Source organism: Fusarium venenatum (assembly GCF_020744135.1).
Source record: "Fusarium venenatum strain MPI-CAGE-CH-0201 chromosome Unknown EDB82scaffold_2, whole genome shotgun sequence".
NCBI classification, from domain to species: Eukaryota; Fungi; Ascomycota; class Sordariomycetes; order Hypocreales; family Nectriaceae; genus Fusarium; species Fusarium venenatum.
Window position 1 is genome coordinate 6647223 of NW_027072130.1, and position 14219 is coordinate 6661441.

The window sequence follows — 14219 nt, forward strand, 5'->3', positions numbered from 1 at the left end:
TTTGCTTATCGATTCAACAGGGGTCGTTTTGAGTTGCACAGGAGAGCGGAATAGGACCGCTGTTTAATCAAGGGCATGTGGTACATAGCCAGTATAGGGGCTTGGACACAAATCAAACTCCAACTTACACTACATTACTGGCTACCACGACGATACTATCCGATATTCTTGCCAACGTACTTCTCTTATCAACCCTTCCTGTATGCTTTTGATCTCTGGTCCTGGTTCTACCCTCGTTGAATTACCTTGCAAACTCAGGAGAAATTCAGCTTGGCAAGGTATCTGGCATGGACGTTCATCTTATCACCCTAAAATGACGCTATGGGGCTGAATTGCGAAAGTCGCAGGGGGTCTCAGGTCGGAGGATTTTATGAGGTGCATTCTACTCGTAGCCTGGCATTCGGTAAAGGGGCCGATAGTTGCACAGGACTGTCATTTGTATGAAGCACACGAAAGGAAATGTGAAGAAGGCCCGAAAGTCTCCACGGCTATATTTAACCTTGAGCGTTTATTAAATTCAGTAACTTAATTTTCTACACTCACAGTGCCCTGTCTTATCCACGCCAGCCTGCCTCTTTCAGGAACTTGATCTAGAGGCAGCGTTCTGCAGTCAGTACTCTCTTTAGACTCGTTGGGCTCCTAGTGGTAAAAATGAAGTCTCATTAAGACTATATCGATTTTATTTGCGGCAAAGTGACTTCTTCTCTGTCCTCCAAGCCGCTTCTTCGTGTTTTGATTGCCCAACAGAACACTCTGACTGGGTAGACATTGTCACACAAGATTGTGATGCAGTTTGATGATGATATGTGCATCGTTCTGGGGGATTGTATAGAGTGCCAAAAGTTTACCTTAATAAAGTATAGTAACGACTTGGCTCTATTGATTGATATTAAGTGGTCTATGCGATGTATGATTATAGATAACTAATAATTGATATCACTAAACGGAAGTGCAGCTAATAGCAACTAAGCCACCCTGTAGAAATACAAGTCAATAACATTCACTGAAACTTTACAAGGGATAAAGTACTCACATAGCTGTTACCATTGCAACAAACTGGAATATTGGGACAGGCTCCGGGATTAGGAACAGATCGGCCTGAAAGGAAATGTTAAATGGCCAAACAGGACGATTGGAGGGGAAACTTACATGTTAGTCCAATGGGAATGCTCGTATCTTTGATAACAATACCAAGCAAACTCAGAATCATGCTGACCGGGCCATCGTTTGCCTTTCCAACACTCACGCAACATTGTAGCGACGCCGGCGCGATACATTGGCCAGAAGAAGCAGTCGTGGATGAGGCGGCGGCGGCTGATTCTGTCGTAGATGCCAATTCAATCTCAGTTGCAGGCACAGTAGTGTTTGCATCGTCGGTTGTCAAAGTCGCGGTGGCAGTTGGGAACACCGATTCGATTGTGGTGGAGCTGACAAGTTGGGTAGTTTCAATGCTACTCTCGGCGCTAGAGGGTCGACAGGGACCCGCCGAAGCAGCACCAAAAACGATGGGCAGTAACAAAGCAGTAAAGCGCATCTCGACGGACCAAGTGGCTGTGGCTTTCAACACTAGCAATAGAACTATTGTGTTGAGATTGAGTGAAACAAGAGAGGAAGAAATCCATTTATTAGCTCAGAGTCAACAAGTAAATAAGAGCTGAAAGTAAAAATAGTTAGCCTATACCACTAGCTTTCCAATAGTCTGTAGGCTAGCCCAACATCGATATTGAAGCGAGATTAAATGTCTGTCACTACGCTCTTTTCGGCCAAGGAGTTAATCTAGGCGTTAAAAATGTCAACATACACAGATTCTTACTTAACAAGGATGGAATTGTGTGAAGGCTCCTTATTAATTTTATTGTCTTTTGCTGTAATGTTGCTGACCTTTCGTTTCTGTTGATCATAGCATTATTATTTGAATCTAATGATAGGCACGATCTTCTACTTGTCGGAACATGGTTTGCAGTTAAACAATTCTCTCATCATCGCTTTTCAAGATCGACCGTTGTCGTTTTGCAACATGTATTTCGCATGGTGAAATTTTCTATGCTAACATTGTAACTTAAATACTATTATATAACTCTCCGGTATTGAGAATGCCCTGTAGATACTACCAGTACCAGTTGTCTATGTTTTTGAGGCTCATGATAAATGTGAGTTGTGATTTAGGGTTGGCGAATTTCCATATAATTATCAGGAGCCAATTCGGACGTGCAACTTATCAACTTATCTTATCTCTTATCCTGCCAGTGAGATGATAAAGATAAGTTGTGCATCGCAACCTCAACCACTAGCTAACCCTTCTAATCTTGAATCGGATCGGCTTCTTAGCCTTCAAAGTCAAACTCGGGTTCCTAAACTCGACATCCCTTTCATCGTCATATAACTCCATCTCAAATTCCCTGATCAATCCCAACAGTAATACTTTCGTATTCAACATGGCCAGCGCTTTACCAGGACATATCCGTGGACCATTCGAGAACGCCTCCATGGCATAAGGACTGGCTGCGTTGCTGTCCATATTTTCCCATCTCTCAGGTCTAAAAACATCGGCGTCGCTGCCCCAGATTTCAGGATTGAGCTGGATCATAGCTGGTATAATCTGTACTGTTGTTCCTTTGGGAATATATACTCCGGCGATGGTTATGCCCTTCTGCGCTTCCCAGGGTATCATTAGCGAGGGCGAGTAGACGCGCAGAGATTCGCGAATCACGTTGTCAAGAAAGGGTAGTTCGTCAATTTCTTTGGCAGACATTTCTGCGCCCAGTGAATAAATCTCTGCCCGTAAGCGGTTCTGCGATGCAGTGTCCTTGGCAAGTGCATATGCTGTCCATACTAGAGAACTCGCAGTCGTCTCATGCCCAGCAGCGATGACCTGCAAAGTCTTACTCAAGAGTTAGCAAACTACACCAGAATCTAATCACACACTGCTTACAATATCGATTAACTCCTCTTTCGAAAGCCTCTTGCTTTCTCCAGCGCTTGCCTCAATCATCCTGGTCAACAGGTCATCCGAAAGGCTAGCACCGCCCTCCTGTTGCTTCGCAGCCGCTACTTCGGCTCTGCGCTGCTCAATTAGACCTTCCATCATGGTCTTCAGAGCAGATTTGGCGCGAATAAAGTCCAGGTTGGCAGACACAGGGAGCCATCTCAATGGGATAAACGGGTTGATGAAGCTTATGATCTGCCCAGCAAGCGGCTGGACGAGGATAGCATTGTAGCATTGTTCGAAGGACAGGGGTGACGATGGCGAGCGGAAGTCACGCAGTTCTCTGCCGAGTAATGAGACGCCAGCGATGTCGAGTGTGACGCGAGTTATAAGGTCTTCAACTTCAAGGGGTCAGCGAGGAGTACAGATAGAGACATGGGATCAGCGGTAAATACTCTTGAAAGTTCCACCATTAAAGTCCTCCAAAGACTCTCCAATCTCACGATTTAGCTTATGAGAGTAGGTGACAAATGTTGGAAACAGCTTTCTTATATTCGGTCTTGATAAGGGTCCTAAAAAAAATCAGCGTAAGCACGCACTGGAACCGGTCCATTTTGACCTGTGATAATCCTCCTCAGCCTCTTGTGCTGATCTCCAGCACTAAACAGCAACCCAACACCTAAGAACTCTCCTACCAGCGTATGAAAGAAACCTGGCTTGGCGAAAGAATATATATTGGTCTGCAGTACATCGCGGCACGCTTCCAAACTATTCACCAGCAGAATCTCCTCATTCAGCCACGAAAGAGTCCTGATGAAGGGTGCGTTAGGCCACTGTCGCATCCATTGCAGATACAGATCATGGGGACCTGAGGCACGAAGAATGCGCAAAGCATGACCGACGAAAAATTGATGGCCCTACATGAGAGGAAGTGTCAATTAATTCCAGACCTCGAATTGTGAATTGGATAAGCTCGACACTGTACCTTTGGCCGTGGGAGACCGTGAAACTTAGGAGAATGCCAGCGAAGGGCAACTGTGAGGATGCGAGGGGTGTAGAAAATAAAGACAGCTAACGCTGCATACCAACTAATTGTTTTGTAAGAGGTCTCCATCATCTCCCTGTTAAACATCATCTGTAAACTTAAAGACAAAGATTTGAAAAAGAAGTCAACCACAACGCGAAAAAGATTTCTCTTGAGCAGTACCTGTTTCATTTATCCTCCTTGTTATGCCCCTCACTTACTAAAAGCCGACTGGTTGAGCCAAGTCGTATGCAGGGATCCTTACCATTATTTCCAGGTCGCCGCTTACTCCAGTGTCTCTGTCAGCCATTAGCTGATTGGAAAATAATTGATAAGCTAAGGGTAGTTATGATTGGTGTTGGAAATTGGAGCAGATTGCCATGAATTGTCTGTTTACGATAACGTTGTGGTGATGTCAGCTGAAAGACAAAGATATAAATGAACACTATGTCAAGATGTGAATCTCTTTAAGATTGAGTCTATGTCTAGAGCATGACACATTAAGCCGGTCAGGCACATAAAAACCAATAAAGCCTTTTCCATTTAGGCCAGCCTAACCGTTCTTCCCGCTCTTGCGCCGCGATGATATGTACACGAAAGTATCGTCGCCCTGTCTCAACATCCATTTCTTCCAGTCGCACAATCTGCGTGCGATACCACACCTTGTGGCAGATATAGAATAACATGATAATCGGAATGGCCAGAACCTTCAAGAAAAAGTTCTGCGCAACGCCGGAAGGGCCATCATTGATGTCGGGCGCATACACAGGAGACGCAGCTATCCAAATCTGCGACCCAAGCACCAGTATATAGCCGATCAAAGCTATCCATGCTCCCGTGATGCCGACGTGCGACTTGAACGGCAGCTGCTCGATCGTGTGTGCGTTGTAGCTCCAGGCTGTGCGAAATCGGATATAGCATAGACAGATACTGCCCCATGTGAACAAGGTGCTCAGAGCGCTGATGGAGAGGAGCCAGTTAAAAATGGCATCATGAGAGTTCACATCCGCAAGGAATGCTAGAAAGCCGATACAAGATGCGAAGAGGATGGCCATGAGTGGACGACCTTGTCGGTCCACATAGGCAAAGATCTGAGGTGCATGGGATTGCTCAGCCAAAGCAGCTAATGTCCTCGAAGACCCAAAGACAGCTGAGTTGCCGACGCTAATGACAGCTATCAAGATGATGGCATTCATTATTCCAGGAAGAAGAGAAGTACCAGCCTTCTCTATCGCAATAACAAAGGGACTCGCTGTAGCGTCTGCGACGTTATCACCGCCGACAAGACGTTTATCGTCAGAGGGTACTAACAGACCCACGAGCAATAGGGCTACTAAATAGAAAATCATGATACGCCAAAACACCTGCTTGATCGCTGTAGGTAGAGATTTTCGAGGATTGGCCGTCTCGGCAGCAGCGAGACCGATCAGCTCTGTCCCTGTAAATGAAAAGGCAGACGTCACCAAGACGCTACAAAAGCCCTTGAACCCGTTCTTGAACGCGCCCGGGTTTCGCCAATACATGCCACCTATGTATTGGCCTTCTGGCTCGCCGGCTATGTTGATCACAATAGCCAAGAGTCTGCGCGATCGTTAGCAAGAGACATCAAAAGTGAACGAGATTGACCAACATGAAGCCAACGATGGCAGTGATTTTGATGAGAGAAAAGATAAACTCCGCTTCTCCGTACGTCTTGACGCCGAATAGGTTGATAACGACTATGATAAGTAGAAAAATGGCGACAAAAACTGATCTGCTAATGGCTTCATTCCAATATCCGATTGTAAAAGCACCAGCGATTATCTCCAAAGGCAATACGAACAGCCATTGCAAGCAATAACTACATGTCAAACTGTCAGTACTGTTCGAAAAGACGAATGTTGTGACTCACTTCCAACCCATGGCAAACCCCCATGATGGATCTAAGAAACGTGTTGAAAACGCCGAAAAGGAACCAGCTATTGGAAAAGCTACACATAGTTCGCCTAAAGACTGCATTGTGCAATACTGCATTCCTCCGATGAGGATATAAGATAGTAAAAGGCTTGCTGGACCACCTCTGTATAATGAGCCGCCTGACGCGACGAATAAACCAGTTCCTAGATTACAATTAGCCAATTGTTTCCAATCGCAAATGGACTTTGGTAGGTTGGATGTTGGAGAGAGGAATTGATCATCTATGACCAAGAACAATAGAGGTAAACACTCACCAATAGAACCTCCAAAAGCAATCATCTGCAAATGCCTCCCTTTCAACTCCCTCGCAAGCGCGGTATTCGCCGTCTTAGCATTGGCGGCTCTTAAATCGTAAAACCTCTCGGGAGCATCGGTAGGCTCATATCCTGGCCTCGGATCGGCGCGCCTGAATCCATTGATCCAATTCCCTGCACCATTGAGTATAGGAGGTTCGTGTTTTATACTATCACTTCTTGGTAGGGAATCCAGCTCTATACGTGTGTTGTTCATGCTTTGTGTGTCGCGTTCCTTCATCGTGAGGTTTTTTTGAGTTCGCGGTCCACTGAGATGGGTAAAAATGGGAAGGCGGGGGGATCGGGAGATATGGAGATTTATGGTTTCGGAGGGAGAGTAAAGAGAGACACTGTGATGGAGCTAGACATGGGGATGATGTTTGATTGAGGTTGGGGTAACGAATGACGTTGTGAGATGAGAATGATCGTGTGAGTGTAGTTGCGTAACCAGATTGCGATGCAGATTATTCATCCTTGAGCGATAAGGAAGGGGAAAAATCTGTTTATCGGCTTCTAGAAGCCTTCTAGAAGATTGTTGCCGTCGATGGTTTGAATGGACGGGTTTGCCACGGGTACAAACGCGTATTTTTTCTGTTTGGGTGGCAAATAATGGACAAGATCGTCAAAAGGTAACAATTGAGATACAAGGAGAGTGGGACACTATCAGAATTTGCTAGTGATGGAGAAATTATGCATGTGAGATAAGATGCATTGAAGAAAGTGAAATGGTAATGTGAGATAACCCGACTGGTGAAATTAGTGTACCCCGTGCAGCGCAGTAGTCTGGGTGACAGAAAGTGGAAGATGTCAGCGGGACGTTTCAACGGTGACGAGATCAGCAAGTTAGCTTCAGAGCCAAGATCAAGAGTTTATTGCTTTATTCTAACTCTGATCAATGCTGACAGAGTCATTGAATGTCCTGCACAAGTCAAATCTTATTTCATGACCATCAATCGGGGGAAATCAGCAACTCTCACCCCAAGATTATGCTTTCTGCCCATGGGGAGCACAGCCATCTCTTATCCACTCTGGGTCTGGGGTCGACCTGGTCCCTGAAGCTATCGTGGTGGGTTTGGAGTTGCTGTTACGTACATAAATTGGGTCAACATCACTAACCCGGGGGGAAATTCATCTCATGTTTGACAAAGTAAAGTTCATGATTATCGTGGTATCCCAAACAATATGTATACATATATACAGGAAATGGTCCATGCTTAATTCAATCGCAAATTTCAACTAGTCGCCTGCGCTCGTTGCACTTGTCTCGCATCTCCTGCAATCACAGCTGTTGGAGGTTGTTGGTATTTAAAACCATCTCTCGGGATATCCATCGACTCATCTGTATGATCACGTGTTATAAGTGAATCATGACTCTGAGTAGGACTCACAGGCCGTTCTCCAGAGACTTTGGAGACAGAGTCACTAATATCATGCGACTTGGCCCAGATCCCCTCCGTCGTCCTCACAGGAATTTCGTCTTCCTCCCACTGACTCTGTCCATTCGTACGCGTGAGTCTCGTACCTTGAGACTGTGATCTCGAGTTGGAGTAGCCGTCGTAGCTCTCCGAGTCCTTGTACTTCTTGCGCTTGACACCGCTGTCACGCAAGAATGATCCCAGCGCAACGATATTGCCGACGGCGGTCGCGGCGAGGATCTCGATGGACGCCCACATTGTGCGAAGTACTTGGCTACCGCCCGCTTCCAGAATTCGTGGGATGCGGTACAGAGTAATGCCAACTGTCAAAAGTCCAAAGCTGAAAAGCATAATAAGAAGAACCTTCCGCTTAGTCGGGATTTGAGTCGAGAGAATAATGGGAATGGGAAATGCGATAAGAAGAAGATCAGTAAGGGCGTTGCACGAGCCCATGGTGAGCATTTGTACAAATGCTTGACGGCATTGAGGTCCAGGATCGGGTGTGACCTGCCAGTAGTGAGGGAACGGTTGGCATTCGGCAAGATCGCTGATGAGAACGGCAAGAAAGGTAGCAGCGAGGGTGCCGCGAATAACGTGGATCATTATACGATGTGACTTTCGTCTTGTAGCACCAGCAAGACGCTCAAAGAATTCAAGAGTGGTAAGTTTGAGAATCCAAAGCCTGGTTCTTGTTAGCAACGTTGTCCTCGCAGCAACAGCTTATTACCTACACAGAAGCGTAGAATATCCTACTGGCCATGACCAAGCGACTTCCCAGAACCCTCTTGTTGATATCTTCATCACTCAGGTCCACGCCATCCAAGTTCACATTATTCGTGCCGTTCTTGAGCACAAAATGAACGCACACGGCTCTTAGAACGAGTGGTACGAGTGCTGCCGCCACAATCTTGTCCTCCTTGAGTAACTTTTCGACGCGCACATATCTACCGGCCATTCGAGTCAGGATGATGGCCATGCAAAAGGCTGTGATCCACCACGAGACAAGCAGGGTTGGCTTGTCTTGATCAAAGGTCCGGGCATCGGGAGCGTCCGTGTAGAGCGACATGACGGAAAGGTCAAGGGCGGTACGCCCGGAAACAAGTCACTGGTGAGCCAATTCGGATTAGGTCGATATGAGTATAAAACCCCGGGATGTTGGTAAGTCAAGAAAAAAGCAAAGAGTGTAACGACGCGGGGAAAAGCAAAAAATTGGGAAACATGGTTCCTGCATTTGAGGGACGGATGCGGGACATTAATGAGTTCTTAACAGATCAAGAGCTAAAGGAACAAGGGGCTCGATGGAAGAGACCCTGGTCAATTGGTCCAGACAAATTGTGTCACCGAAGCAGGACAAGACAAGACGTTAGCTGTGTTGGATGGTCAGCGAAAGCGGCGCAGTTCAGCCGCCACTGGTGATGGCGCACGTCAATGGCCAGCCGTTCACTAAAAAGAGCCGAGTCTAACTAGTGCCAGGGGCACGCCACCCATTCATTCATCCTACCAAGCCTGTCAGGCCTGTAAGCAATAAGATGAGTTTTTCATCGATTGGAAGAACAACTTCAATCTGGTTGTAGTAGTTGCGGTCAGATGCACAGTTATCAAGACTTGAATCCTTCAATCCTGTCGGATTGAAGACTCTCCGGATGGAAATGACACCCATTCCCAATGGCTTGGACGCTATCCATGTCACGATCGTATCATGAATGAGTGCGAAATCGGTACCGTTACATTGGGGGAGGGTTGACAGCCAGGGGTATCGTACTGTACCGTATTCTGTTTTACTCTTGGCTGTTGAGCTAACTGCATTCTGAACAAGGTGCAGATTGCGAAGTCGGCGTAAAAAGATAGCGGTTTTGAGCGCGGAAAAGGTTGTTGTGCGCCGAGTCTTGGCCTGTTGAAGAAGTCGCCTAGAATGTGGCGCCAAGGATTAATCTCTAGAAGTGGTGTCATGTATGGAGTATCTGTTGTTTGATGTTGTGAAAGATAATATTGAGTGTGGACTACTGTAATTTGACCGATAAGACGCAAAATATGGGCCAATAATAGAGGTCATCACTTGTACAAGATTGTCCTTGTACAGGATTGGGCCCCTTGTTAACCAATAGTCAAACTTGTCGCCTTTGTCTGTTGATCTTGCACCGAAAGGATTGCTACAGTGGCTGGCTCGCACGTGGAAATAGCCCCTAATCACAAGCTCAAGATCCAGTCCCGTCGCTAGTCCGAGGGAAGGATTGTCGCGATGCATTTCTCACATGTCGTCTGCGCAAGCTCTCGTATCAATTCTCGCTTGACAATTCAAGTCTGGGGAAATAAACATTGCTCTCTAAAGCTAAACGAATTTCTATGTGTCGTGCACTCTGGGGAAAGAAATGTCGCCTTGTAAGGCCAGCCAAAGAAAGTCTTTGTCGTTACATAAAGGAGACGTAACAGTTTGAGATTGGGAATTTGGTGGCAGCACTGATTTTTTTTCACCGGTCTCCTACTTTCGGGTCCCTATTGGCGCATCAATATCCCTGCAGCACCAGAACTTTCAGGGGATCCTTGGTCTGACAGTCAGCCATTCCCTGGGTCTGATCATGGCTCCTTTCCACCATTTTCTCAATTACCTGATGATGTTCTCTTCCTGCCTGAATTAATCTAGGCTCGAATTTAACTTTGATCCTTCTTCTAGACCATCAAAAACAGACTTGGCAACTAAGGAAAATGTGGACTGCCACGTTTCTGGGCCGTTCTATCAAGACTAGCCTCAATCGAGCCCATATTCCAGCTCATATTTAGGTAGTATTCGACTCTTCAATTCCGCTCTCTATTATTGTAACTCATTCGTGTATCAGCTGAACTCCAAGGTCTCTCTATTCATAAAATGGTATCCAACTCGCAGTCTCCACGTGAAATAATTCCGCATTAACACGTTCAATCTCCTTATCGACGTTGTGTCCGGGTACCATTCCACTGGGTCCCGGGTCTAGCGTCGGCTGTTCGGCCATTAACTTCCCTGAAGTGGTAGATCCTCCGGATTGGCGTCTTCTGAAATGCTCTGAACAAGACAGGCTTGCGAATCAAGATTTCACTATTGATCACTAGCGACGCCGACAACGGACAGCATTGCTTTATCAGATTATTAGTTGAAATTGAGTGTTGGCCGGAAATAGCACCTTGTCCGTCAGTTGGCCCGGGCTTGTAAATAAATTGTAGGGTAGTAGCTGACGGCGTAGTCGTTCAAGCTGACAACGAGTTATCGAGCATACCTAGGATGGAATGAAAAAATTCTAGAAATTGACTATTATATGTTTCTGATTCTTCGATCACTACAATACCACTACCTAGGGAAGTAACAACGCGGCATGGCGGTGATGGCTTAACGTTTTTGTGTTACAAGTGAATCTTACAGACATGTTGCGCATCAACATCCTATTCCAGAAAATGGGTCGGCATTCACCACAACACAGAAACAGGTTGGAGCCTTGTACGGTAGATGAGAGTAAACATCTAAGAGCATAAGAATAATTCAAAGGGAAAAAGAAAAGGAAGACAAAAAAACATACAACAGTGAGGATTCCCCAGTCGTCACCGACCTGAGTACTAATTCACCGCTTCTCGGCTTGACTCTGGGAGAGCAGACGGGATCCCGTATTTTCCAAGAGCTATGGTCGTATGTGAAAAAATGGCCTAAGTTTACAACTCATTAAGCAGGCGACTGGAGTTGTTGTAGCAGCCGCACATATAGATGTGGCATCATGTCTGCCTACAACCATCGAGAGGGATAACGTCTTGAAACTCACGTTTCTCTACAAAATCACGGAAAAGCAATGAACTTTAAAGATTATTTTATACTCATTGTACTCGTTACAATTCCTTTGTTGTGGCCAGAATGATGTTTAGTCGACCTTGACAATCCGCGTTGACCAGTGCTTTGACAGGAATCGAGGCCACAACTCACTAACCCATTTGGAATCAGCTCCAAGTCTTGCGTCGTCTTTGTGTTTTGTATAACGGAACTCTATTTCGAGTAATGGTGATGTTTGACGTTGAGCCTTTATTCATATCGCCTCGAATCGAAATATGACATAAATGAGAACAGCGTCATGCGAATTCTTGATGTGCGTATGCTCTTACAGCGAACTTCGAAGAATGGAGTGGACAATTCGAGCGATGGCCAGACATTTCTCTTCCTCAAACTTTCGTCCAACAATCTGAATCCCTACAGGAGCTTTGTCATAAAGAGCCGGATCATCTACTGTAGTCAGCATAATCACTTGCGCAAGATACAGAATAGCTAAAAAGCTTGTATCGTAGATTATGACTTGCAGGCTTTCCAATTCTTGTTATCCAAGTCACCCAAGGGTTTGTATGAATTGTCAAAGACGTCATTGTTCGCATCAGCTCGTATGGTAGGGATGACAACAACCGAGTAGTTGGTCACATTCATCGCATCGGTGTAGGCTGTGATTCCGTTTAGCTTCAAACTATACAACCAGGGCAAAAAATACTCACCTCCATGATAGAACTTTCCAGGTATAACAGCTGCATGCGGTGCAACAGGCATCAAAACGGCATCCACAATCTGGCCTACATACATCAGCCTCTGACTAAATACTATGAATGTTGATATCTTACCGTCTTGGCTTTCGGTCGAGTTCCAATAATCAGAATACTCTCGCTCATACGTAAGACCTTGCAAGGTCAGGTCTTGATACTTGAGTAGCTCTGCGGGAGTTTTGAGCTTGAAGCCGTCTTCAAGGTCTGGTATCAGTGGTTCACCCGATCGATCTAGGTGACTGTGTACATCATGTGCTCCATCTGCACTAAAGAAGCCGCCCTACAATGCCACAAGTGTCAGTCTGTGCATGTCGTTGTAGGAGAGACCAACTTACGATTATGGTCGTAGCTCTTTCTTGCGATGGCGGTTCCCAGTCTACTACCTGACGCATATCAGCAAAAATACGTACTAGTATGAGTGCGATCACTCACCTTGTGCCCAGCCTTTTTTAAAGCTTCAACCACAACCCGAAGCCCACGAAGAACAGGAGGATGAGGCCCAACCACCCCATCTGACCAAAGAACACCCATCTTCAAGGGCTTCTCGCCTGACTTGGCATTGCCTTTTGAGTCGGCCCTCGATAGATACGAGTCTACTATGTCTTTTCTAAAAGGGATCGGCAAGACGGATGGATCCCGAAGCCATGGCTCTGCACCAAGAACAGATTTAAACACCATCTCGAGCGCATCAATGGAAGTACCCATGAAGCCAAGCGATGACCGGTAGGTGTCTTGTCCAGGATTCGTGTTTGCAGCATCGCGGTAAGAAAGTCGATTCGAAGTAGGCTTGATGGAATAGATACCACAGAAACCAGTTGGTATGCGCAGTGATCCACCAATATCTGTGCCAACACCAACAGAGCTCCCTCCCAAAGCCATCAAGGCAGCTTCTCCACCAGACGACCCTCCGCAAGACAGATTCTGATTGTTAGGATTCAAGGTCTGACCGATGATATTATTCTTGGTCTCTCCAAAAAGTAGAGTTTGGGGCAGACTTGTCTTGCAGTATAGTACCGCTCCCAGAGACAGCAACTCGGTGACGATCTGGCTCTCAACCTTGTGAGTTTTGTCCGGGTCTGATACACCAAGATTGCCCCCAATCCAACCGACGTATCCCATAGTCGTATCGACACCCTTGACGTGGAATTGGTCTTTGAGACTGATAGGTAGCCCGTGAAGTGGCCCAACTGGCTTGTCATGCTTAGCGAAGTAGTCATCCAGATAATTGGCGCGTTCCAATGCTTGATCGAAGAAGACTTCATGCAGACAATTATTCTAAACCTACAAGTAAGTAAGGGTAACTGACCATTGAAGGACTGGATGAACCCACAATTTGATGTGCCATAGCGGCCCTTCTGCAGAAGGCTGTTGCGACCTGAACCGCCGACAACTTCCTGTCACCTAAGGCTTCTAAAATGGGTGCGCTTGTCATTGAGGTAATGGAAATCTCATCTTCGTTCAGGAACTGTTGAATGAAAGGGCCAGTGATGTCGCGCTGTTGACGGGCGCGTTCAAGGTCTTGTGGGGATAATCTCCATTCCGGACGGATCTTGTTCAGAGTCTCAGCGCGCTTCGCAGCGGCTCGGCTTTCCCAAGAACCCTTTCCCATTGTGAAAGATCGACAGACTTTTGGCTTCAGACTATTCTTGATAATCTGCATTTATGGATAATATAGATTTGAAGTGTCGATGCAAAGACCTGCAAGAAATGAAAAGGCTGTAAATGCATGACGATGACATCTGATGTTTTTGTGAAACATAGGACATGTGACCTGGGAGGTGCTTGGCAGTTAACCCAATTAGCCTATGCACAATTGTGTAAATTCATAGGATATTCTTTGTAGATCTTAAATCACATGTTAATATATTGAAACCCTCACTCGATGTTTGTGCGAAATCTAGGTCCTATGATAACGATGTGCTTGACCAACCAACACTTTTCTGTTCGAGATACAGAACCGAATTTCTGCTTCACTTGGCCTTGGTGCCAGCAAGTGCCTCATTGATGTGATAACCCCGACTGTGTCTGTAGCATCCATATCAACCTGAATCCTCTTCGCCCCCTCT

General features: G+C 46.1%; 4 protein-coding genes across 4 annotated transcripts; all 4 read right to left on the reverse strand.

The window, feature by feature from the left end:
- Positions 1-939: 939 nt before the first annotated feature.
- On the reverse strand, positions 940-1534 carry EDB82DRAFT_575455 (uncharacterized protein; the record flags this gene model as incomplete). The annotated part of the gene is made up of 3 exons (XM_025735583.1): positions 940-975; positions 1034-1098; positions 1150-1534. 3 exons carry the CDS (start codon positions 1532-1534, stop codon positions 940-942), a joined length of 486 nt encoding a protein of 161 aa, XP_025586276.1.
- A 753-nt stretch (positions 1535-2287) lies between these two features.
- On the reverse strand, positions 2288-6440 carry EDB82DRAFT_525033 (amino acid permease-domain-containing protein; the record flags this gene model as incomplete). The annotated part of the gene is made up of 9 exons (XM_025735584.2): positions 2288-2881; positions 2933-3327; positions 3382-3498; positions 3546-3843; positions 3912-4014; positions 4509-5531; positions 5581-5790; positions 5842-6049; positions 6161-6440. The coding sequence occupies 9 exons, from the start codon at positions 6438-6440 to the stop codon at positions 2288-2290; spliced, it is 3228 nt and encodes a 1075-aa protein (XP_025586277.2).
- A 903-nt stretch (positions 6441-7343) lies between these two features.
- Positions 7344-8990, reverse strand: EDB82DRAFT_178952 (uncharacterized protein). Its single transcript, XM_065607138.1, has 2 exons — positions 8346-8990; positions 7344-8296 (listed from the first exon to the last, which is right to left on the reverse strand). Exons 1-2 carry the CDS (start codon positions 8678-8680, stop codon positions 7432-7434), a joined length of 1200 nt encoding a protein of 399 aa, XP_065464931.1. The 5' UTR covers positions 8681-8990; the 3' UTR covers positions 7344-7431.
- A 2434-nt stretch (positions 8991-11424) lies between these two features.
- EDB82DRAFT_500313 (amidase signature domain-containing protein) lies at positions 11425-13853 on the reverse strand. The gene is made up of 7 exons (XM_065608621.1): positions 13484-13853; positions 12586-13428; positions 12489-12536; positions 12232-12433; positions 12109-12183; positions 11923-12057; positions 11425-11848 (listed from the first exon to the last, which is right to left on the reverse strand). The coding sequence occupies exons 1-7, from the start codon at positions 13811-13813 to the stop codon at positions 11727-11729; spliced, it is 1755 nt and encodes a 584-aa protein (XP_065464932.1). The 5' UTR covers positions 13814-13853; the 3' UTR covers positions 11425-11726.
- Positions 13854-14219: the final 366 nt, after the last annotated feature.